General features: G+C 38.1%; 1 protein-coding gene across 1 annotated transcript in view; it reads right to left on the bottom strand.

Annotated features, from left to right (window-relative positions):
- Nucleotides 1–2740: 2740 nt before the first annotated feature.
- Nucleotides 2741–27515, bottom strand: part of LOC110462105 (peroxisome proliferator-activated receptor delta-like) — a 47108-nt gene continuing 22333 nt past the window's right edge. The window contains exons 3-8 of the mRNA XM_021515939.1: nt 24048–24161; nt 22376–22520; nt 13172–13362; nt 11049–11270; nt 9971–10169; nt 2741–3731 (exon numbers count right to left, since the gene is read on the bottom strand). Coding sequence (XP_021371614.1) covers nt 3475–3731; nt 9971–10169; nt 11049–11270; nt 13172–13362; nt 22376–22520; nt 24048–24161 — 1128 coding nt within the window. The 3' untranslated portion in view covers nt 2741–3474. The remainder of the gene's footprint in view (nt 3732–9970; nt 10170–11048; nt 11271–13171; nt 13363–22375; nt 22521–24047; nt 24162–27515) is intronic.

Below are 27515 nucleotides of genomic sequence, written 5' to 3'. Positions count from 1 at the left end.
TATGTAGAGTCATAGATTTCTAAACAATCTACCACAATAACATGCACAGTATCCCTCAGTGTATGAAGAATCTACCACAAAAATATACACAGTAACCCTCAGTGTATGTAGAGTCATAGATTTCTGAACAATCTACCACAATAATATACACAGTATACCTCAGTGTATGTAGAGTTATAGATTTCTAAAAAATCTACCACAATAACATACACAGTATCCCTCAGTGTATGAAGAGTTATAGATTTCTAAACAATCTACCACAATAATATACACAGTATCCCTAAGTGTATGTAGAGTTATAGATTTCTAAACGATCTACCACAATAATAAACACAGTATCCCTCAATGTATGTAGAGTCATAGATTTCTAAACAATCTATCACAATAATATACACAGTATACACAGTATCCCTCAGTGTATGTAGAGTCATAGATTTCTAAACAATCTATCACAATAATATACACAGTATACACAGTATCCCTCAGTGTATGTAGAGCCATAGATTTCTAAACAATCTACCACAATAACATACGCAGTATCCCTCAGTGTATGAAGAATCTACGACAATAATATACACAGTAACCCTCAGTGTATGTAGAGTCATAGATTTCTGAACAATCTACCACAATAATATACACAGTATCCCTAAGTGTATGTAGAGTTATAGATTTCTAAACAATATACCACAATAATAAACACAGTATCCCTCAGAGTATGTAGAGTCATAGATTTCTAAACAATCTATCACAATAATATACACAGTATCCCTCAGTGCATGTAGAGTTATAGATTTCTAAACAATCTACCACAATAACATGCACAGTATCCCTCAGTGTATGAAGAATCTACGACAATAATATACACAGTAACCCTCAGTGTATGTAGAGTCATAGATTTCTGAACAATCTACCACAATAATATACACAGTATCCCTCAGAGTATGTAGAGTCATAGATTTCTAAACAATCTATCACAATAATATACACAGTATACACAGTATCCCTCAGTGTATGTAGAGCCATAGATTTCTAAACAATCTACCACAATAACATACACAGTATACCTCAGTGTATGAAGAATCTACCACAATAATATACAAAGTAACCCTCAGTGTATGTAGAGTCATAGATTTCTGAACAATCTACCACAATAATATACACAGTATCCCTCAGAGTATGTAGAGTCATAGATTTCTAAACAATCTATCACAATAATATACACAGTATCCCTCAGTGTATGTAGAGCCATAGATTTCTAAACAATCTACCACAATAATATACACAGTATCCCTGAATTTTTGTCATAAATGCAACACACATTTGTATGAAATCTTGATAAAAATCTTCATGAACATTTAATTTACAAAAATATCTCAATATTTTACATACACTTATAGTAAAAACTACATCATGTCACTTTATATATATACACACACAAACACCAAACTTTACCAGTCTATAGAAAGGATGACATTGCTAATATAAAAAATTAAATCAAAATCGTGTAAGATTTTGAAAAATATCATAATTGAAAACTAAATAAAACCAAAGGGCTAATTTCATCATCCTTTTGATCTCAAAAAATAAAGCATGCTTCCAATTATTTTTTTGACCAGTTAAACAAATTATAGTTAATACAAAAAACACCAAATTATAAATTGAAATGAAAAAATTGATACAAAGTTTATAAGTGTGTACATAACAATAATAGCACAGTATGAAATGACTAGAAAATGTTTCCAAAAAAAACATATGCCAGTTCTGCTTGCGATTTGACCCTTTCACCACTGTGGACCATAATGGACTCGTCCTTGATAAATACATGGTAGAGTTTACTAAAGTTACACAGGGGTGAAAGGGTTAATGAAAATTGAGCTTAACAAAAAGTCACATAACAAAAGGACCGGGCTAAATATAGGTCACAGCGACTTGGTACAATGTATTGGTGTAGTCCTACATATGATATATATATTCACGACTTCAGTTTCCGTTTGATAACTGTTTGACTTCTAATAATAATTGAGCTTACCAAGATCTGGCTGGAAATTGCAGTTGGTTGGTAATTATTAAACACTGACACACCAATAAGTCATCTAAACATCTCCATCTCTATGGCACCGTTCATATATATGGCACAATTAGTTTTATATGAAGATTGGGGCTGGGATGGCCAAGTGGTTAAAGTGGGCGACTGTCTACGATCGATATCCCTCGACCACTGGGTCAGAGTTCCAAGTATAATAGGATGTAAAGGACAAACCAAATCATATCGCGATAAACGTAAAATCAGGGCACAAACAGTATATTCATGGCACGAATGAGGGACCAATCATTTTTTTTTAAGGAATTTAGTTTTCTTTCAGAGAAAATTTCTTTCGCTTTATATTTTTCAGTTATTTGTTAATTTCTATCAAGATTTTTCAATTCATAATGAAAATTCAAAAAGTCTCAAAAACAGGAAAGTTTATTGAAAATTAATTAATTTTTCAGCTCATCCAGAAATGATTTTTAAAAAGATGGGAGAATATTTTCTCCTGGGGAAGTAAAGAACTTTGCTATGATTGATCCCTGAAACAGTTGTAGCTAGGTTTAATACAAACATAGCATTATTCATTATAAAACTTCACCAAGAATTTGTTTTCCATATCATCAACAAAATCATTAGTACACAACTGATTTTACTTTCTGGTAATTAATCATCAAATTAATGTTATGAACAATAATTACTCTAATTGGGAATTAATGTATAATTTACCTTTTTCACCTGAAGTATTAATGATTAATGTTATTCAAATTGCCATGCTCTTGTCAGAATTTGTTCAAACCGTATTAAGCTGACAGTAGTGGATTTTGTTTAAGTCCTACAGAATAAAATCTGTGTATCTGTGAGTAACATGTTCTAGCCTGTCGAAACCTTGGTGTTGGCCGTTGGTATAAAGTATGGGTCCTCCTCCTTCCTCACTGTGTACGTAATAGCATTGGAGGCCGATGATTACAAAGGAAAGCAAAAAAATATCTTGTTCATATGACAGGATACATTTGTTACTAAATAAATGGTGACCACTTAAAATTTTAAATCAAAACAAAACATGTTTGACTCGTAAGTACCGGGTAATATTCTAAATGTTTTGAGTCAACAATTCATATTAATATCAATGTAAATTGTTTACAAAATAAACCAAAAGTTATGAAATTGAAGGCATGTTAATATATGACAATAACGAAAAAGTAAGACAAATTCTGAACACAATCTCATAGATATAGCATTTGAATCTCTTTCCTTTGAAAAAATGTCTGTTATACTTGCTGGATAGAGAGAGAACCACCATATCTAACAACAGGAGTCCAGGGAGACTCCGTGTTATACTTGCTGGATAGAGACAGAACCACCATATCTACCGACAGGAATCCAGGGAGACTCCGTGTTATAACTGAGATTAACACATTATTCTTGTCAGGCAGCAAACAGTGTCCTCAACACACAGGGAGGTCGAAGATTTCTTTAACTAGTGGTAGGATATTAGAGAAGTTATCTGAGAGATCAAAAACTTTCTTCCGTAAATTGTCACTAAACTCCTCCACGATTTGTCGTAAATCTGATATCAGTACAAGCAGTATTGGGAAGATTTTGATGTTTTTTGGATGATTGTGTTTTAATTCAATCCTTAAAGCTTGAAGTAGATCCATCTGCATATTTTCCAAATGTTTGACATCAGCTATGTCCGGCGTTTCTGAAATAATTTCAAATTTGAAAATAATAAATAAAATGTTCCATGCAATTGGCAAGAATCCAGAAGTGTAAGCGTACTAATTTAAGCCACTGGCGGACTAAATACTTCTGCCCCATTAAGGAGAACTACTATTACACTAACTTAAGCCACTGGCGACTAAATACTTCTGCCCCATTAAGGAGAACTACTATTACACTAATTTAAGCCACTGGCGGACTAAATACTTCTGCCCCATTAAGGAGAACTACTATTACACTAATTTAAGCCACTGGCGGACTAAATACTTCTGCCCCATTAAGGAGAACTACTATTACACTAATTTAAGCCACTGGCGACTAAATACTTCTGCCCCATTAAGGAGAAGTACTATTGCACTAATTTAAGCCACTGGCGAACTAAATACTTCTGCCCCATTAAAGAGAACTACTATTACACTAACTTAAGCCACTGGCGGACTAAATACTTCTGACCCATTAAGGAGAACTGCTATTACACTAATTTAAGCCACTGGCAACTAAATACTTCTGCCCCATTAAGGAGAACTACTATTACACTAATTTAAGCCACTGATTTAAGCCACTGGCGACTAAATACATCTGCCCCATTAAGGAGAAGTACTATTGCACTAATTTAAGCAACTGGCGAACTAAATACTTCTGCCCCATTAAAGAGAACTACTAGTACACTAACTTAAGCCACTGGCGGACTAAATACTTCTGACCCATTAAGGAGAACTACTATTACACTAATTTAAGCCACTGGCGACTAGATACTTCTGCCCGATTTAGGAGAACTACTATTACACTGATTTCAGCCACTGGCGGACTAAATACTTCTGACCCATTAAGGAGAACTACTATTACACTAACTTAAGCCACTGGCGGACTAAATACTTCTGCCCCATTAAGGAGAACTACTATTACACTAATTTAAGCCACTGGCGGACTAAATACTTCTGCCCCATTAAGGAGAACTACTATTACACTAAGTTAAGCCACTGGCGGACTAATTACTTCTGCCCCATTAAGGAGAACTACTATTACACTAATTTAAGCCACTGGCGACTAAATACTTCTGCCCGAATAAGGAGAACAACTATTACACTAATTTAAGCCACTGGCGGACTAAATACTTCTGCCCTATTAAAGAGAACTACTATTACACTAACTTTAGCCACTGGCAGACTAAATACGTCTGCCCCATTAAGGAGAACTACTATTACACTAATTTAAGCCACTGGCGGACTAAATACTTCTGCCCCATTAAGGAGAACTACTATTAAACTAATTTAAGCCACTTGCGGACTAAATACTTCTGCCCTATTTAGGAGAACTACTATTATACTAATTTAAGCCACTGGCGACTAAATACTTCTGCCCCATTAAGGAGAACTATTACACTAATTTAAGCCACTGGCGGACTAAATATTTCTGCCCCATTAAGGAGAACTACTATTACTCTAATTTAAGCCCCTGGCGGACTAAATACTTCTGCCCCATTAAGGAGAACTATTACACTAATTTAAGCCACTGGCGGACTAAATCCTTCTGCCCCATTAAGGAGAACTACTATTAATCTAATTTAAGCCACTGGCGGACTAAATACTTCTGCCCTATTAAAGAGAACTACTATTACACGAACTTTAGCCACTGGCAGACTAAATACGTCTGCCCCATTAAGGAGAACTACTATTACTCTAATTTAAGCCACTGGCGGACTAAATACTTCTGCCCTATTTAGGAGAACTACTATTACTCTAATTTAAGCCACTGGCGGACTAAATACTTCTGCCCCATTAAGGAGAACTACTATTACACTAATTTAAGCCACTGGCGGACTAAATACTTCTGCCCCATTAAGGAGAACTACTATTACACTAATTTAAGCCACTGGCGGACTAAATACTTCTGCCCCATTAAGGAGAACTACTATTACACTAATTTAAGCCACTGGCGGACTAAATACTTCTGCCCCATTAAGGAGAACTACTATTACACTAATTTAAGCCACTGGCGGACTAAATACTTCTGCCCCATTAAGGAGAACTACTATTACACTAATTTAAGCCACTGGCGGACTAAATACTTCTGCCCCATTAAGGAGAACTACTATTACACTAATTTAAGCCACTGGCGGACTAAATACTTCTGCCCCATTAAGGAGAACTACTATTACACTAATTTAAGCCACTGGCGGACTAAATACTTCTGCCCCATTAAGGAGAACTACTATTACACTAATTTAAGCCACTGGCGGACTAAATACTTCTGCCCCATTAAGGAGAACTACTATTACACTAATTTAAGCCACTGGCGGACTAAATACTTCTGCCCCATTAAGGAGAACTACTATTACACTAATTTAAGCCACTGGCGGACTAAATACTTCTGCCCCATTAAGGAGAACTACTATTACACTAATTTAAGCCACTGGCGGACTAAATACTTCTGCCCCATTAAGGAGAACTACTATTACACTAATTTAAGCCACTGGCGGACTAAATACTTCTGCCCCATTAAGGAGAACTACTATTACACTAATTTAAGCCACTGGCGGACTAAATACTTCTGCCCCATTAAGGAGAACTACTATTACACTAATTTAAGCCACTGGCGGACTAAATACTTCTGCCCCATTAAGGAGAACTACTATTACACTAATTTAAGCCACTGGCGGACTAAATACTTCTGCCCCATTAAGGAGAACTACTATTACACTAATTTAAGCCACTGGCGGACTAAATACTTCTGCCCCATTAAGGAGAACTACTATTACACTAATTTAAGCCACTGGCGGACTAAATACTTCTGCCCCATTAAGGAGAACTACTATTACACTAATTTAAGCCACTGGCGGACTAAATACTTCTGCCCCATTAAGGAGAACTACTATTACACTAATTTAAGCCACTGGCGGACTAAATACTTCTGCCCCATTAAGGAGAACTACTATTACACTAATTTAAGCCACTGGCGGACTAAATACTTCTGCCCCATTAAGGAGAACTACTATTACACTAATTTAAGCCACTGGCGGACTAAATACTTCTGCCCCATTAAGGAGAACTACTATTACACTAATTTAAGCCACTGGCGGACTAAATACTTCTGCCCCATTAAGGAGAACTACTATTACACTAATTTAAGCCACTGGCGGACTAAATACTTCTGCCCCATTAAGGAGAACTACTATTACACTAATTTAAGCCACTGGCGGACTAAATACTTCTGCCCCATTAAGGAGAACTACTATTACACTAATTTAAGCCACTGGCGGACTAAATACTTCTGCCCCATTAAGGAGAACTACTATTACACTAATTTAAGCCACTGGCGGACTAAATACTTCTGCCCCATTAAGGAGAACTACTATTACACTAATTTAAGCCACTGGCGGACTAAATACTTCTGCCCCATTAAGGAGAACTACTATTACACTAATTTAAGCCACTGGCGGACTAAATACTTCTGCCCCATTAAGGAGAACTACTATTACACTAATTTAAGCCACTGGCGGACTAAATACTTCTGCCCCATTAAGGAGAACTACTATTACACTAATTTAAGCCACTGGCGGACTAAATACTTCTGCCCCATTAAGGAGAACTACTATTACACTAATTTAAGCCACTGGCGGACTAAATACTTCTGCCCCATTAAGGAGAACTACTATTACACTAATTTAAGCCACTGGCGGACTAAATACTTCTGCCCCATTAAGGAGAACTACTATTACACTAATTTAAGCCACTGGCGGACTAAATACTTCTGCCCCATTAAGGAGAACTACTATTACACTAATTTAAGCCACTGGCGGACTAAATACTTCTGCCCCATTAAGGAGAACTACTATTACACTAATTTAAGCCACTGGCGGACTAAATACTTCTGCCCCATTAAGGAGAACTACTATTACACTAATTTAAGCCACTGGCGGACTAAATACTTCTGCCCCATTAAGGAGAACTACTATTACACTAATTTAAGCCACTGGCGGACTAAATACTTCTGCCCCATTAAGGAGAACTACTATTACACTAATTTAAGCCACTGGCGGACTAAATACTTCTGCCCCATTAAGGAGAACTACTATTACACTAATTTAAGCCACTGGCGGACTAAATACTTCTGCCCCATTAAGGAGAACTACTATTACACTAATTTAAGCCACTGGCGGACTAAATACTTCTGCCCCATTAAGGAGAACTACTATTACACTAATTTAAGCCACTGGCGGACAAAATACTTCTGCCCCATTAAGGAGAACTACTATTACACTAATTTAAGCCACTGGCGGACTTAATACTTCTCCCCTATTAAGGAGAACTACTATTACACTAATTTCATTTATCGATAGTCAAGGAATTAATTTTGACAAATTTCGTAATTGAGAACCAGAAAGGAACATCAAAAATATCCATAGAAAGAAAGTAGAAAAACTATCGAAAGCATACGACTAACTAGGGTATTTATCATGTGTATAAAACCCCTGTCACACATAGCCGTGTTGCCACTGCGATTGCACGGCGTTGTTAAATTTCCAAGAGCGCCGTGAGATCTCAGGCAAAATTTATATTTTTTATGCTGATGGCGATGTCAGGGCGTTCTCACAGCGACCTTGGCCTTTTTTTACGGAGCTCCATGGCGTTCTACCGCATTCCTACTGAGTTCTAGTTGGCGATTGCCTGCGCTCTCATGGCGCTCTCACAGCACTTCCACTGCGTGCATCAGTCATGGTGAAATAAATGTTTATTTGCATATATCATTCCTTTATACTATTTTGTAGGGTTGGTTCATTGCCATGCAAACGCCGATTGACGCGGTAGAAGCGCATTGGGAGCGCAATGGTCGCCATGTAAGCGCCGTTGATGTGCCGTATAGAGACGCGCTGCCATCTCGGAGAAAGCTGTGCAAGCGCCACCGATAACCATTGCGTTCGCACTGTGACCTCAGTGCGTGCCCGCAGCGATCCAGTGGCGTTGTAGGAGACCTAACTGCGCTGCTACGGGGACCTCACGGCGATCCCACTGCGCTCTTATCAGAACGCTGAGTGACAGCGTTTGCTTTGGGCATGCTCAAAGTGTGCACCGTTGCTCGGCATTCTATGCGATCCCATCGCGTTCACTGGCGATGCCACTGTGTTGCCGCGGCGATGCTTGGGATTCCGCTGTGCGCAGATCTGCGTTCTGGGTATTTCCTTGAATGCCGTGAGAACGCGGCCCTACTGTGACAGCCCTTTAAGGTTTCATAATTATCAGTCAAGTAGGGATGTACAGAAAGTCAGAAAAGGGGTATAACTCTTACAGTAATATATACTTCAAACACACAATGATAATGTGTACTGATAATGTGTACGAAGTTTTAGAAATATAAGTCGAAAAGATAAGAAGAAAACCTCCGACAAAAATAATATAAGGATGTCAGAAAAGGGACATGACTCCATGGAAAACCATTGAAATATTTATAAAAAGAGGATTGCAAGGGTTACAACTGTGATCATCTCAGGTACTGAGCAGGTATACATCAATAACTGGTGGAGTATTTAATATAAGCAGCACCAACCTGGACACACTTCCATCTACAGATGGAGAAATGAACACCCGATTTCAGTATACCCTCTATATAGATGCAAAAGGATTTTTTTTTATTATTTATCTTCTTTTTTGGAAGTACGGCTACTTCATCTATTTAAGGACAAAGAGCCCATCAACAAAATAGAAGTTAAGTAACACAATACAGCCAATCAGAAGGAGTGAATGTATAAATGGTACAGAGTTATATATCTTTGTGGTTGGCATTGAAGACAAAAGCTGTAGAAAGGTAGACAATCCAGCATACCGGCCATGTTACCTGCATCTATACCGGTGAACCTGCATAATCTTAGCAGATTGCAGTACATTTTGCAATCACTTGTATTTGCACTGCTCATATATATATATATATCCTAAAATTGAAAATGTTTAAAACATCAACTTCCTAAAGCTTCGAATATTGAAAAACTTTTAAGGACAGACATATATTAGTATATCAATTAAAAGGCAGATTTTGTTTAAATTCCACCCTCAGGATATTCAAATTTGGCAAAAACTTTGGCAAAGCCTCAGGTTTTACCAAATTCGAAAACCCCTCGGGTGGAAATTCCCTATCATACACCCCTGGACATGAAAGAATCTTATAATCTTAGTAAGATAAACATCCATCTATCACTCACTGGACAAGGTTTTATGTAATTTGACTGACCTGCAATGAGGACTGCTGCACAGAACAGTGCTAGCTCTCCCCTATGTAACTGTAGCTTGGTCAATCGGTCAGCCACGAGGAGATGGTGACTGAGCAGCAACGAAGCCTCGGTACATGAACTGACTGCTGACCGATGGATGGTCATATCTCCCTGAGATTCCCGCAGAGTAACGCTGTCACTGTCTGCTATGTCATGCATCTGCAACGAGGTAAAAGTTTTTAATATATATTTACATTTCCACTGCAAGTTTCTCTAAAAGCATAACCATAAGTAATTGTGTTCATAGGGTTATGAATGCAATTGAATCAGCATGATTTTGAAGTTTCTTCTTCCGCCTCGATTAATTTGATATGATGTTTAAAACAGGTGCTGGGTTTTGATGTTGTCTAAAGTGTTCAAGATGGATATGATGTTTAATACAAATGCTTGGTTTCGATGGTGTCACAAGTGTTCAAGATTGATATGATGTTTAAAACAGGTGCTTGGTTTTGATGGTGTCACAAGTGTTCAAGATTGATTTGATGTTTAAAACAGGTGCTGGGTTTTGATGGTGTCACAAGTGTTCAAGATTGATATGATGTTTAAAACAGGTGCTGGGTTTTGATGGTGTCAAAAGTGTTCAAGATTGATATGATGTTTAATACAGGTGCTAGGTTTTGATGGTGTCACAAGTATTCTAGATGGATATGATCTTTATTTCAGGTGCTTGGTTTGGTGGTGTCAAAAGTGTTAAATTTGGTTGATCTTGAAAACAGGTGCTTAGGTTTGATTGTGTTTAAATTGTTCAATTTAGGTGAACCTTAATACAAGTGCTAGGTTTGGTGGTGTCAAAAGTGTTTAATTTGGGTGATCTTGAATACAGGTGCTAGGTTTGATTGTGTTAAAAGTGTTCAACTTGGGTGAACCTTAATACAAGTGCTAGGTTTGGTGGTGTCAACAGTACAATGTTCAGTTTGGGTGATCTTTAATACAGGTGCTACGTCACAAGGTTGTGTGGTGTCTGAACCTGTTCAATGGAGGTTGTGTTAGGGTTAGAGGTATACTATTTGTTCCACGGAGGGTATACTCTCAACTCACCATGATGACAGAGACAGCTAATGTGCCCTGCTTCATTAGGCTGATCTGGTCGTTGAGGGGTAAACTTGTGAAGCCAGGAATCCTCTTGGCAAACTTAACGGACGCCTGCATGAGGGGGGCAATCATTTGCTGATAGCGGGTAAACACGCCCTGAGTGTGGAAGTCTTCAGAGGTCAAGTGATTAATAAGGTCGGTTCTGTTGTCAAACTTAGCTGCATTTTTCTATTGTTGACAAAGTAAAAATGAAAAACAACTCTTTAACATCCATTTCAGTCCCGACATTGGCAATCAATTATGAAGACACCAAGCATTGAGACTTTGGTGGCAGAGAGTATAGTGAAACCATGTAAGTCCAGAATTTTCAGTTTCAAGCAGATTAGTCCAGATGCAGGCCTTTTGGGTTGTATGTACAATGAAACCACACACATATTTATTTTGATAATATGTATGCCTACAGTAACGGTGAAATATGTACGCCTAAAGTAACGGCGAAATATGTACACCTACAGTAACGGTGAAATATGTACGCCTGCAGTAACGGTGAAATATGTACGCCTACAGTAACGGTGAAATATGTACACCTACAGTAACGGTGAAATATGTACACCTACGATAAGGGTGAAATATGTACGCCTGCAGTAACGGTGAAATATGTACGCCTGCAGTAACGGTGAAATATGTACGCCTACAGTAACGGTGAAATATGTACACCTACAGTAACGGTGAAATATGTACACCTACAGTAGCGGTGAAATATGAACACCTACAGTAACGGTGAAATATGTACGCCTACAGTAACGGTGAAATATGTACACCTACATTAGCGGTGAAATATGAAGACCTACAGTAACGGTCAAATATGTACGCCTATAGTAACGGCGAAATATGTACACCTACAGAAAAGGTGAAATATGTACACTTACAGTAACGGTGAAAGATGTACGCCTACACTAACGGTGAAATATGTCCACCTACAGTAACGGGGAAATATGTACGCCTTCAGTAACGGCGAAATATGTACGCCTGCAGTAGCGGTGAAATATGTACACATACAGTAACGGGGAAATATGTACGCCTGCAGTAACGGTGAAATGTGTACACATACAGTAACGGGGAAATATGGACACCTACAGTAACGGAGAAATATGTACGCCTGCAGTACCGCTGAAATATGTACGCCAACAGTAACGGTGAAAGATGTACACCTACAGTATCGGTGAAATATATACACCTACAGTAGCAGAGAAATATGAACACCTACAGTAACGGGGAAATATGGACACCTACAGTAACGCTGAAATATGTACTCCTACAGTAACGGTGCAATATGTACGCCTACAGAAACGGTGACATATGTACGCCTACATTAGCGGTGAAATATGTACCCCTACAGAAACGGTGAAATATGTGCGCCTACAGTAACGGCAAAATATGTACACCTACAGTATCGGTGAAATATATACACCTACAGTAACTGTGAAGTATGTACGCCTACAGCCACGGTAAAATATGTACACCTACAGTAATGGTGAAATATGTACACTTACAGTAACGGTGAAAGATGTACACCTACAGTAGCAGAGAAATATGAACACCTACCGTAACGGTGAAATATCTACACCTACAGTAACTGTGAAGTATGTACGCCTACAGTAACGGCAAAATATGTACACCTACAGTATCGGTGAAATATATACACCTACAGTAACTGTGAAGTATGTACGCCTACAGAAACGGTGACATATGTACGCCTACAGGAACGGTGAAATATGTACGCGTACAGTAACGGTGCAATATGTACGCCTACTGTAACGGTGAAATATCTACACCTACAGTAACGCTGAAATATGTACACCTACAGTAACGGTGAAATATGTTCACCTACAGTAACGGTGAAATATGTACGCCTACACTGGATTATGAGTGCTGCGCTAATTGAAATTCCAGTACATTATTTTATTTTTTATTTTGTTGCAGTATATTTTGTGGATACACTTGTTCATCAATGCACTTATCTGTTTATTTTTGATAATGCACTAAAATTTGAGTGCACTGAAATAAGCATGTTTACAGTAACCCATGATCAAGTATTATTTAAATACGCTGTGTTGACATTTACCAACCTTTTCTTTTCCGTCTTTCTTCTTGTCAGCCACAAGTTCTGGTTCTCCAAAGAAATCTTTGAATGAAGCCTTTATGTGATCTGACAAAGCGCGTAACTCTACGATCCTCTGACACGAGTTTTTGGAGAGTTCTTCTTTATCCGCCACCAGTTTTTCTCTCTCCACTTTTGGCATTCTTCCAAATCGTACAGCTGTCCATGATAAAAATAGAATAGTATTAAAACAGTGCTGTAGAACAAGATATTTCATATATTTTTTAATTTTAAAACAAAAATGGACATGGACAAGATATTTCCTATTTATTGATATGTTTGGTACATGTACATGCCCCCAGTCTTGTTGAACATATACCTTACATGTAGCCCCCGGCTATATTGGAGGACATGACAGAATGCAGAACTGTTTTTATTATACCACATTTTTATAGCGCCATTAATCAAGGATTGTTTTTAACATACCACGTTTTTATAGCACCATAAATAACCAATCTCAAGCAAATTACTTTCAGGTTGTTCACCTTTTACAGATGACAGACATACATATTCATTAGTCGTTTTTTTTCTTTCTATTTTTGGATCAAGGCCTTAAACACTAGGGCTTCTAGAACTGAGCATTCACTCAAGATTGGAATAGGAGAAATTTTGAACAAATATTGGGAAAAGCCCACTAAATAATTCTAAAATAGATCATATATAAAAAACAATAAAATATAACTAAATAAGGTCCTGATCATGTGTTCCAAGTTTCATGAAATTCTTTATGAAAAATATCTGAAATTACAATTGTGTCTTTTTTGTTCTGTTTCAATTATAACTATAACTATTATCCATATGTTGTAAAGCGCTTTAGAGTAATTTTACAAATTATATAGGGCGCTATATAAACGTTGTATATTATTATTATTATTTCTTGTTTTCAGATAATAGATTTAAAGCTCCTTCAATACAAATTTTGAAATTCAATATTTTTGAAAAAATACCAAATTAGTGTTTGCATCAAACATATCGTGGTTGTGAACAACTTTGAGCTTGTTAAAAGACTTATCAATAGGCCTAACAAGTGGTTAATACAAACTTTAAATTTTTCTTATTTAAATATACAATTAGCTGATAGCTATAAATATATGTAGCTTTAGTTAAGAATTTCAGTTTCGTTTTTTAATTTGTGCTAGACTGAAATTCTAACTGAATGTGCCGCTTGTGAATGTTGACCCGGGGAAAGTAATCTAATATCTTTGCAACAATAAATGAATTATATAATTTCTTTGGTACATAATGAATAAGAATTGAAATAAATCAGTCTAGGTTAATGGGTGTTACATACACCTTCAAAATGTCCACCTAATTGTTCCTGAACTTGAAGACTAATTTATACAGTGTACTATAAAAGTGTCATCATATACAATAAGTACTAGACAGACACGTTTTAAGGCTGTTATTTATACGTACTATCAAAATGTCAACCTAACTTTTAGACGAGGTTGCAGAGAGGATAAAGCAATTTCCATATGTGTACATACCTAAGTTCCTACATAAATAGGTACAAACAAGGACACTCTCTCATCACTCTAGCAATCTGTTTGTTTGTGAGCATCGTAATCAAACTTTGACTTTGTTTACCGGTATTTGAAAAGTTTGATAATACCTTGAGTGATTTGTGTTTCTGGGTTGCATGGTAAGGGTCGAGATTCCTGTTAGATAATGCATAGATTTTATTTTTATCGCCCTGATGACTTCATTCCTGCATAGATTTTGATTAAACTTCATATACAGGTCTGAAATGAGAATACTTCCAACAAGGCTGTGTTCCAGGGCGTCCAAGTTAACGTCATTGTTACTATTTATAGGTATCATTGTCGTTACTCTGGCGCCTAAATAATTTCTAAAGGGATCTTGGTCAAACTGCATATATTGGTCAAGCATGAACTAGAATACCTTTATTCATATTTTAGAGTGCCAATTTCAAAGTCAAGGTCACTACCCAGTATTTATAGAAAATCATTGTCATCGCTCTAGTGACTTAGGGATTTTGATCAAATTTTATATATTGGTTAAGTAGGAGAATCTGAACCAATTTTTGTTTTGTTTTTTGTTTGTTTTTTGTTTTAAGGGTTCTAAGGTGAAGGTCAAGTTCACCATTAATATTAACATTTTTTTTTCATATTTCTTAAACAAATCTGACCGAATGTTATCATCTTTAAACATCTAGCGTTATCTCAATTTTGGAATACTTGTCTCCGAGACTATCAAATTGATGCTAATTGGTATTCACTGATGATCCCATAATTTCATTTTAAGGTTGTATTTGTTACCACACTTGAGGAAGCAGAGTAACCATATTTCATACTTGCCAACTTTTTGAATTTTCCATGGGAGAGATTACACATGCTCAGAATTAAAAGCATAAATAAAGTGTGTATGTACACCCTAGGGGAAAATAATCCTTTAAAATGACATATTTTGAGCTGTTCTTTCAGATGAAATCATTAGATGTTAGAATATAGAAATAGTTTAGCAAATTCACTAGTTGAAAAGGCTCAATTTGAGGGTCCAAAATCGGGCCAAACATCACACTGGGATTCTTGGTTATTCACAAAAGTCACATAAAATGTTTTTACATATTTGACCTCTGTGGCCTTAGTTGAGCATAGGTAAATGTCATTTATTTATGTTAATTTATTCAGAAAAAGTTCCTTAAAGGTATTGAACACATCTGATCCTTAATTTTGACCTAAAAAGTAAGTCAAGGTCAATTATTTGAGGAAATTTTATTAAACATCATCCCACTATCCAACTTGTTAAATATCATTACCCAGGGTCTCCTGGTCATTCAAAAGACGTTGCTTAAATGATGTTTTAGATTTGACCTCTGTGACCTTGAAATCTGTCGAGGTCATTATTTTTAGAAAACTTTTTAGCATTCCTCAGGTTATCATGACCCTTGGTCCTCAAATTAAAGAAGTCGTTTAAAGAAAACGTTGGAGGACAGATGACTGACATACACGTACTGTCTCCAGCACTCATGATTGTGCAAGTAGACCTAAAAATGCTGAACATGAGGTATGCTTCTCTTATCTATTAAACTATAACCTTCATGTGTTTACAGAACATGACTGTATTCGACTATACTGTGACTATATAATGATTATGTTATCCCCTGTGTTAACTGTACTGTGACTTTATAATGATTATGTAATCCCCTGTGTTGACTGTAGTATGACTATATAATGATTATGTTATCCCCTGTGTTGAATGTACTGTGACTTTATAATGATTATGTAATCCCTTGTGTTGACTGTAGTGTGACTATATAATGATAATGTAATCCCCTCCGTTGACTGTAGTGTGACTATATAATGATTAGGTAATCCCCGGTGTTGACTGTAGTGTGACTATATAATGATAATGTAATCCCCTCCGTTGACTGTAGTGTGACTATATAATGATTAGGTAATCCCCGGTGTTGACTGTAGTGTGACTATATAATGATTAGGTAATCCCCTGTGTTGACTGTAGTGTGACCATGTAATGATTATGTAATCCCCTGTGTTGACTGTACTGTGACTATATAATGATTATGTAATCCCCTGTGTTAACTGTACTGTGACTTTATAATGATTATGTAATCCCTTGTGTTGACTGTAGTGTGACTATATAATGATAATGTAATCCCCTCCGTTGACTGTAGTGTGACTATATAATGATTATGTAAATCCCTGTGTTGACTGTAGTGTGACTATATAATGATTAGGTAATCCCCGGTGTTGACTGTAGTGTGACTATATAATGATTAGGTAATCCCCGGTGTTGACTGTAGTGTGACTATATAATGATAATGTAATCCCCTCCGTTGACTGTAGTGTGACTATATAATGATTAGGTAATCCCCTGTGTTGACTGTAGTGTGACTATGTAATGATTATGTAATCCCCTGTGTTGACTGTAGCGTGACTATATAATGATTATGTAATCCCCTGTGTTAACTGTAGTGTGACTATATAATGATTATGTAATACCCTGTGTTGACTGTAGCGTGACTATATAATGATTAGGTAATCCCCTGTGTTGACTGTACTGTGACTATATAATGATTATGTAATCCCCTGTGTTAACTGTAGTGTGATTATATAATGATTATGTAATAACCTGTGTTGACTGTAGTGTGACTATATAATGATAATGTAATCCCCTCCGTTGACTGTAGTGTGACTATATAATGATTAGGTAATCCCCGGTGTTGACTGTAGTGTGACTATATAATGATAATGTAATCCCCTCCGTTGACTGTAGTGTGACTATATAATGATTAGGTAATCCCCGGTGTTGACTGTAGTGTGACTATATAATGATTAGGTAATCCCCGGTGTTGACTGTAGTGTGACTATATAATGATTAGGTAATCCCCGGTGTTGACTGTAGTGTGACTATATAATGATTATGTAATCCCCTGTGTTAACTGTACTGTGACTTTATAACGATTATGTAATCCCCTGTGTTGACTGTAGCGTGACTATATAATGATTATGTAATTCCCTGTGTTGACTGTAGTGTGACTATATAATGATTAGGTAATCCCCGGTGTTGACTGTAGTGTGACTATATAATGATTAGGTAATCCCCGGTGTTGACTGTAGTGTGACTATATAATGATTATGTAATCCCCTGTGTTAACTGTAGTGTGACTATATAATGATTATGTAATAACCTGTGTTGACTGTAGTGTGACTATATAATGATAATGTAATCCCCTGTGTTGACTGTAGTGTGACTATATAATGATTAGGTAATCCCCTGTGTTGACTGTAGTGTGACTATATAATGATTATGTAATCCCCTGAGTTAACTGTAGTGTGACTATATAATGATTAGGTAATCCCCTGTGTTGACTGTAGTGTGACCATGTAATGATTATGTAATCCTCTGTGTTGACTGAAGTGTGACTACATAATGATTATGTAATCCCCTATGTTGACTGTAGTGTGACTATATAATGATTATGTAATTCCCTGTGTTGACTGTACTGTGACTATATAATGATTATGTAATCCCCTGTGTTGACTGTAGTGTGACCATGTAATGATTATGTAATCCCCTGTGTTGACTGAAGTGTGACTACATAATGATTATGTAATCCCCTGTGTTGACTGAAGTGTGACTATATAATGATTATGTTATCCCCTGTGTTAACTGTAGTGTGACTATATAATGATTAGGTAATCCCCTGTGTTGACTGTAGTGTGACTACATAATCATTATATAGTCACACTGCAGTCAACACAGGGGATTACATAATAATTATGTAGTCACACTTCAGTCAACATAGGGGATTACATAATCATTACATAGTCACACTTCGGTCAACACAGGGAATTACATAATCATTATATAGTCACACTACAGTTAACACAGGGGATTACCTAATCATTATATAGTCACCCTACAGTCAACACAGGGGATTACCTAATCATTATATAGTCACGCACAGTCAACACAGGGGATTACATAATGATTAGGTAATCCCCTGTGTTGACTGAAGTTTGACTACATAATGATTATGTAATCCCCTGGGTTGACTGTAGTGTGACTATATAATGATAAAGTAATCCCCTGTGTTGACTGTCACACAATCTCCTGTAGCCTCACGGTTGACATGTAATTATGATTTAACTGTAGTGTGACTACATAATCATTATATAGTCACACTTCAGTCAACCCAGGGGATTACATAATCATTATATTGTCACAGTACAGTCAACACAGGGGATTACTTTATCATTATATAGTCACACTACAGTTAACACAGGGGATTACATAATCATTACATGGTCACAGTACAGTCAACACAGGGGATTGCCTAATCATTATATAGTCACACTTCAGTCAACCCAGGGGATTACATAATCATTATAAAGTCACAGTACAGTTAACACAGGGGATTACCTAATCATTATGTAATCCCCTGTGTTGACTGCAGTGTGACTATATAATGATTAGGCAATCCCCTGTGTTGACTGTAGTGTGCCCATGTAATGATTATGTAATCCCCTATGTTGACTGAAGTGTGACTACATAATGATTATGTAATCCCCTGGGTTGACTGTAGTGTGACTATATAATGATAATGTAATCCCCTGTGTTGACTGCAGTGTGACTATATAATGATTAGGCAATCCCCTGTGTTGACTGTAGCGTGACTATATAATGATTATGTAATCACCTGTGTTGACTGTAGTGTGACCACGTAATGATTATGTAATCCCCTATGTTGACTGAAGTGTGACTACATAATTATTATGTAATCCCCTGTGTTGACTGAAGGGTGACTATATAATGATTAGGTAATCCCCTGTGTTGACTGAAGGGTGACTATATAATGATTATGTAATCGCCTGTGTTGACTGTAGTGTGACCACGTAATGATTATGTAATCCCCTGTGTTGACTGACGTGTGACTATATAATGATTATGTAATCCCCTGTGTTGACTGTCACACAATCTCCTGTAGCCTCACGGTTGACATGTAATTATGATTTAACTCCTGATATGGTATCTCCATGATACCTAATTATCAGTTAACACTTTCACGTCTACCGCGGTTGTTATCAGAGATATGTATTACATAAGTCACTGTTAATCAAGTCAAGTGTTTATGATAAAAAAACCCTACATTTTGTTAAAACTGTCTTTTGTTATAATTCACCACAATAGATTAATACCCTACATGAAAACAATGGATGACAATGCAGTGCACCTGTTTCTGCAGACCTAATCAAAGGATCACTTTCAACCCAATGCTGCATTGGGTGTATTATGTCAGTGTGACATTAAAGCCGCTCACCACTTTAAATTTAATTGCTTCAGTAACACGTTGAGCATCAATATCTACTATAATACCTCAGATATGTGCTCTGTATTCTGCTAATTGAAAATCAGGTCATGTGATGATGTTGCCTTTGGGATTTCCAAAATCAATCACCTCTTAAATGATGCCATAAAACATTTCTTCCTCTCCTCTTTTTTCACCCTCTTTAAGTGTGATGCATTGTTGTAATTTTCATTAATTAGCACCCTCCAATGATTTGACATGAGCATTTATGTGCAGAATGGCAATCGGTGAATGATAATAAAGAATAGGTGCATTTTGTGATTGTGAAATGAAGAATTAACAGTATGGGGAAAAAATGCAGGGAGAAAAGAGACATTGTACTCCTTTTATTTATATTTTTTACTTATTCATATTAATAATAATTATTTATATATGTAGTGACTTTATTTTCTGTCATTGAATATACAAAATCTCACAAAATCTCACAAATGTTCTTGGAATATATTTGAATTACATTTCTCAATGCGACTTTACCAACGTAAGAGTTATTTCCTTTACACCGGATTGGATAATATTTTGACAGGGCGCGAATTCTTGTCAGACAGCAGCGGCAGTTATGTCATGTTCTTAAATTGTTACACTTTCATAAACAAGAGGCCCATAGGGCCTGTATCGCTCACCTGGATATCTAAGCAATCATGGCAGAATATTCTCCAAATGAGATCCAAGGGAATATGCCAGACCCCAAGGCCAATCCTTGTAGCATATATATCTGTATTCAATTTTTCATGCCCAGCAATTTTATGTATGGTTATGGGGTGGGGATCTCAACTGTTTCCAAGCTGTGACTCAGAAACTAGGTCCCTACGGTTGTGGCTAGACCCCAGGATCAATTCTAATATCATGACTGCATTTGTCTCTTTTTGCCCAGCATTTGTATATATAGTTTTGGGGTGGGGATTTCAACCGTTTCAAAGTTATGACCCAGGGGTTAAGTCTGCAAGGGTGGGGCAAACCCTGGGGTCAATTCTAATATCATGACTGCATTTGTCTCTTTATGCCCAACAATTGTATATATAGTTTTGGGGTGGGGATCTTAACCATTTCAAAGTTATGACCCAGGGGTTAAGTCTCCAAGGGTGGGGCAGTCCCCAAGGCCATCCTGGAAGCATATGTGCATTCATCTCTTTGTAATCGGCAATTGTCTATATGGTTATAGGGTGGGGATCTCAACTGTTTCCAAGCTGTGACTAAGAAACTAGGTCCCTAGGGGTTCGGTCAGACCCCAGGGTCTATTCTAATATTGTGACTGCATTCGTCTCTTTATGCCCAGCATTTGTATATATAGTTTTTGAGTGGGGATCTCAGCCGTTTTAAAGTTATGGCCCAAGGACTATGTTTCCAAGGGTGGGGCCAGACCCTAGGGCCATCCTGGAAGCAAATGTGCATTCTTCTCTTTATACTCAGCAATTGTATATGTGGTTACATGGTGGGGATCTCAACTATTTCCAGGCAATAAACTTTTTTTGGCCCCACCCCTTAGCCCGGGGGGGGGGGGGTCAGCCCCACCATTTGTACAATTTTGAATCCCTGCCTCCCATGAATGCTTCCGACCAAATATGATCGATATCCATGGCATAGTTTTACAGAAGAAGTCATTTATAGCAATCTAGCCAAATTGCCCCCTTTTGGCCCTGCCCTCAACCCCCTGGAGGGTCAGCCCCACTATTTGTACAATTTTGAATCCCCACCACCTAGGGATGCTTCCAGTCAAATTTAGTTATATTCCAATCAGTGGTTAAGAAGAAGAAGTTGACGGACGGACGACGGACGACGGATGACAGACGACGGACGACAGACGACAGACGACGGACGACGGACGACGGACGCCACGGTATGGCATAATTATATGCTCACCTTGGTCCTTTGGACCAGGTGAGCTAATAAATACACCAGAAATAGCATGCTGTGTTACAGAAATGTTTGATAAGCATACACAGTTCACATATCATCTCGTCTCAGAGTCAGAGCCATTACCGTTATCAACCTAAGCACGATATGTCATATTACGTTCCCGTTTGAAACATCAAAATAGAGGTTATACTTCATCACTGATACAGTTTATAAGTATATATATATACTTCTTCCTTCTACAGACAGCGTCAATGCTTGACAGTCTTCACATGTGCTTTCTCAAATCATATGTGTTTCACACACGTAACACTCCTCAGACCTCAATCCGAGTTGCTAAAACGCTCAAACCTAGTGCAGGAATTTCACCACCACAACACTCTCAGAATGCACCAGAGATAAACATTTTGTTTTCAGCAGTTATTTAAAGTATGGATTATTATTTGGAGAAGATTATCAGAATTTTACCATTGGGGGACATTCCAGCGTTAAGACATCGTTGAAATCGGCAGGCTTGACACTTGTTGCGTGATGCTGTATCTAACTTGCACTGTTTTCCGTTCTTACATGCTTCATATGTCAATTTCTTCTTCAGCGTTCTCCTGAAGAATCCCTGAAACCATGAAACAAAATTTATTAAGGCAGCTGGGAGATAGGCCTCCCAAATACAATATTTTATATTTATTTTCAATTCATCTATAAGAATGTACCCGGAGAGGAATCTGATAGTAGTGATGGTTCTTACCTTGCAGCCCTCACAGGAGCGAACCCTGTAGTGGAACCCTGATGGTTCTTACCTTGCTGCCCTCACAAGAGTGAACCCCACAGTGGAACCCTGAGTACTGATGGTTCGTACCTTGCAGCACTCACAGGAGTGAACTCCACAGTGGAACCCTGATGGTTCTTACCTTGCAGCCCTCACAAGAGTGTACCCCATAGTGGAACCCTGATGGTTTTTACCTTGTAGCCCTCACAGGAGTGAACCCCGCAGTGGAACCCTGAGTAGTGATGGTTCATACCTTGCAGCCCTCACAAGAGTGAACCCCACAGTGGAACCCCAAGTAGTGATGGTTCTTACCTTGCAGCCCTCACAAGAGTGAACCCCACAGTGGAACCCCAAGTAGTGATGGTTCTTACCTTGCAGCCCTCACAAGAGTGTACTCCGTAGTGGAACCCTGAGTAGTGATGGTTCTTACCTTGCTGTCCTCACAAGAGTGAACCCCACAGTGGAACCATGAGTAGTGATGGTTCTTACCTTGTAGCCCTCACAAGAGCGTACTCCGTAGCGAAACCCTGAGTAGTGATGGTTCTTACCTTGCAGCCCTCACAAGAGTGAACCCCACAGAGGAACCCTGAGTAGTGATGGTTCTTACCTTGCTGTCCTCAGAAGAGTGAACCCCACAGTGGAACCCTGAGTAGGGATGGTTCTTACCTTGCAGCCCTAACAAGAGTGAACCCCACAGTGGAGCCATGAGTAGTGATGGTTCTTACCTTGTAGCCCTCCCAAGAGCGTACTCCGTAGCGAAACCCTGAGAAGTGATGGTTCTTACCTTGCTGTCCTCAGAAGAGTGAACCCCACAGTGGAACCCTGAGTAGTGATGGTTCTTACCTTGCAGCCCTCAGAAGAGTGTACTCCGTTGTGGAACCCTGAGTAGTGATGGTTCATACCTTGCAGCCCTCACAAGAGTGTACTCCGTAGTGGAACCCTGAGTAGTGATGGTTCTTACCTTGCAGCCCTCACAAGAGTGTACTCCGTAGTGGAACCCTGAGTAGTGATGGTTCTTACCTTGCAGCCCTCACAAGAGTGTACTCCGTAGTGGAACCCTGAGTAGTGATGGTTCTTACCTTGCAGCCCTCACAAGAGTGTACTCCGTAGTGGAACCCTGAGTAGTGATGGTTCTTACCTTGCAGCCCTCACAAGAGTGTACTCCGTAGTGGAACCCTGAGTAGTGATGGTTCTTACCTTGCAGCCCTCACAAGAGTGTACTCCGTAGTGGAACCCTGAGTAGTGATGGTTCTTACCTTGCAGCCCTCACAAGAGTGTACTCCGTAGTGGAACCCTGAGTAGTGATGGTTCTTACCTTGCAGCCCTCACAAGAGTGTACTCCGTAGTGGAACCATGAGTAGTGATGGTTCTTACCTTGCAGCCCTCACAAGAGTGTACTCCGTAGTGGAACCCTGATGCTTTGTCCCCACAGATACGACAGATCACTTCTAGCTCTGTTGTGTACAGCTGCTTACTTTGGCCACTCATCTGGCAAACAAACAAATATTAAATACATAAAGGGCTGGTGACCATAAAACTAGCTCACCTGGTTTTTACTCCTTGAAATATATTTCAAATATCAAAATTTTGCTGATCATATTCATGACTGAATTCAATAATTCCGTTGTCTTAGCAGTATTTTTTTCTGTGTTTTTTTTCTTTTTTCAATTATGAAGGAACCGTGAAAAAGTCAACCATGTCGACTTCATCATATTGGAAACGGTGCGATATAGGAACTACTTTCTAGTTTTATGAACATTATTAAGCTTAGTATTTCAATGTTTTATATATAACATATCACATTCCAAGTTCAAAGTTTTCCTGTTAAACAGTACACTAGTAGGGTTGATTAGTAATGCTTCTTTTTATTATTTTACTGTTGTAATAGTTTTGAACAATACCACACACTCAAACAAGAGGCCCAATGGGCCTGATTCGCTCACCTGGTATTAATCTCACACTACAGGCAGAATATCAGTGTTTGATTCATAAGAACCTATTAAAAGATTTAAACATCTGACGCCGGTGACCTTGAATGTCGAATAAGGACATTAGGTTGAACAGAGTTTATAATCTTCCAACCCAGCATGCTTCTAGCAAAATATCATCACCCTGTACCATTTGGTTATACAGAACAAATCATTGAAAGATTTAAACATTTATTGACCACTGTGACCTTGAATATGGGCGAAGGTCATTCACTTGAACAAACTTGGTAGCCCTTCATCCCAGCATGTTACTGGCTAAATATCATCACCCTAGGCCTCTTGCTTATTCAGAAGAAGTTGTTAAAGGTTTTAAACATATTTGGTCCCTGTGACCTTGAATATAAATCGAGGTAATTCATTTGAACAAACTTGGTAGCCCTTTATTTCAGCATGTAAATGGCCAAATATCATCACCCTAGGCCTCTTGGTTATTCAGAAGAAGTTGTTTAAAGGTTTTAAACATAGTTGACCCCTGTGACCTTGAATGCAAGTCAAGGTCATTTATTTGAACAAACTTGGTAGCCCTTCATCCAAGCATGTTACTGGCCAAATATCATCACCCTAGGCCTCTTGTTAATTCAGAAGAAGTTGTTTAAATGTTTTTAATATATTTGACCCCAGTGACCTTGAATATGATTTAAAGTCATTTATTTGAACAAACTTAGTAGCCTTTCATCCCAGCATATTACTGGCCAAATATCATCACCCTTGGCCTCTCAGTTATTCAAAAGAAGTTGTTTAAAGGTTTTAAACACATTTGACCCCTGTGACCTTAAATATAAGTCAAGGTCATTTATTTGAACAAACTTCAGGTAGCCCTTCATCCCAGCATCCTTCTGGCCGAATATCAACACTCTAAGCCTCTTAGTTATTAAGAAGAAGTTGCTTAAATGTTTTAATGTATTTGACATCTGTGGCCTTGTAAATAGATGAAGGTCATTTATTTGAACAAACTTGGAAGCCCTTTATCCCAGCATCCTTCTGGCCAAATATCATCACCCTAGGCCTTTTGGTTACTGAGAAGAAGTTGTTAAAAGTTTTATTTTTAACATGAACAGAAATATTATTCAAAGTGACAAAAAACAATAAAACCACCTTATTCAATATCTAGCATACAGATTTCAGACTAAAAAGTATTTGAAACTAGCACTTCTGATTCTAAACAAGGAAAATGAAGAAATTTTAGCACACTGACTCCTTTGAGTCCCACCCTTCAGCCCTTGGGGGTAGGGCTGACTCAAAATTTTCAAAGTATCAAACTGTCAATTCAAGTTTATAATTCCAATCAAGAAAACAAGTAATATTCAAAGTATCATTTGCCATTATAAACCATAATACATTTTGCCCCCCCCCCCCCCCCCCTGCTTCTTCCCCAGGGGGTAAACGTGGACCCTAGGGTCATAAACCTTACGACCCTTCCATCTATGAAGAGTATTTGATTCTACCATATCTGGGTCTTGGGAAGAAGTTTTTTTTAATTTCAGTCAATTCAACCCTTTTTGGCCTCACCCATCAGCCCCTGGGGGTCAGTCAGGGCTCATAGGTGCATACTATCAAACTGCTACCTAATACTGATAATGCTAACCCAAATTGAATTACTTCCAATGGAAATTAAACAAATGTTGGTCCAAAATGTGATTTCCCTATATAAACTATAGTAAAGTTTACCCCCTCCCCAGGGGGAAACGTGAGACCCCAGGGTCATGAAATTCACAATTTCGGAAAGCACCTTAAGACCCTTCCATCTTTGAAGAGTATTTGATTTTACCATATCTGGGTCTTGAGAAGAAGATTTTTGAAATTTAAGTCAATTTGACCCCTTTCGGCCCCGCCCCTCAGGCCCCTGGGGGCTTGGGACTAAACCGGCCACTCTTTTTGTTGACTTCTGTCCATGGAAGGTCCCTGCAAAATTGCATTGAAATTGGTTCAGGGGAAGAAGATTTTTGAAATTTTAGTCAATTTGGTTTCAATTTGAAATTGGTTCAGGAGAAGAAGATTTTTGAAATTTTAGTCAATTTGACCCTTTTTGACCCCACCCCTCATGATCAGGCCCCTGGCGGCTTGAGACTAAACCGGCCACCATTTTTGTTGACCTTTGTCCATGGAAGGTCCCTGCAAAATTTCATTGAAATTGGTTCAGGGGTTTTGGAGAAGAAGATTTTTGAAATTTCAGTCAGCCGATGTGATATCAGGCTTGTAGACAGCAATGTGATATATCAGGCTTGTAGACAACGATTTGATATCAGGCTTGTAGACCCGTGAGGGGGGGTTGTTTATGTATCAGTACTTGGTTGGATACCTATATGACAGATATTAATAGACAGAAAAAGGTTTGTATTTGTTAATGTAGACAAAAATGTGATATCAGGCTTGTAGACAACAATTTGATATCAGGCTTGTAGACAACGATTTGATATCAGGCTTGTACACAACGATTTGATATAAGGCTTGTAGGACAGCAATGTGATATCAGGCTTGTAGGACAGCGATGTGATATCAGGCTTGTAGACAGCAATGTTATATCAGGCTTGTAGACAACGATGTGATATCAGGCTTGTAGGACAGCAATGTGATATCAGGCTTGTAGGACAAAGATGTGATATATCAGGCTTGTAGACAGCGATGTGATATCAGGCTTGTAGACAGCAATGTTATATCAGGCTTGTAGACAACGATGTGATATCAGGCTTGTAGGACAGCAATGTGATATCAGGCTTGTAGACAGCAATGTGATATCAGGCTTGTAGACAACGATTTGATATCAGGCTTGTAGACAGCGATGTGATATCAGGCTTGTAGACAGCGATGTGATATCAGGCTTGTAGACAGCGATGTGATATCAGGCTTGTAGACA

This window comes from Mizuhopecten yessoensis, unplaced genomic scaffold, assembly GCF_002113885.1.
Source record: "Mizuhopecten yessoensis strain PY_sf001 unplaced genomic scaffold, ASM211388v2 scaffold10749, whole genome shotgun sequence".
NCBI classification, from domain to species: Eukaryota; Metazoa; Mollusca; class Bivalvia; order Pectinida; family Pectinidae; genus Mizuhopecten; species Mizuhopecten yessoensis.
This window is presented reverse-complemented; position numbering and strand designations above follow the sequence as displayed.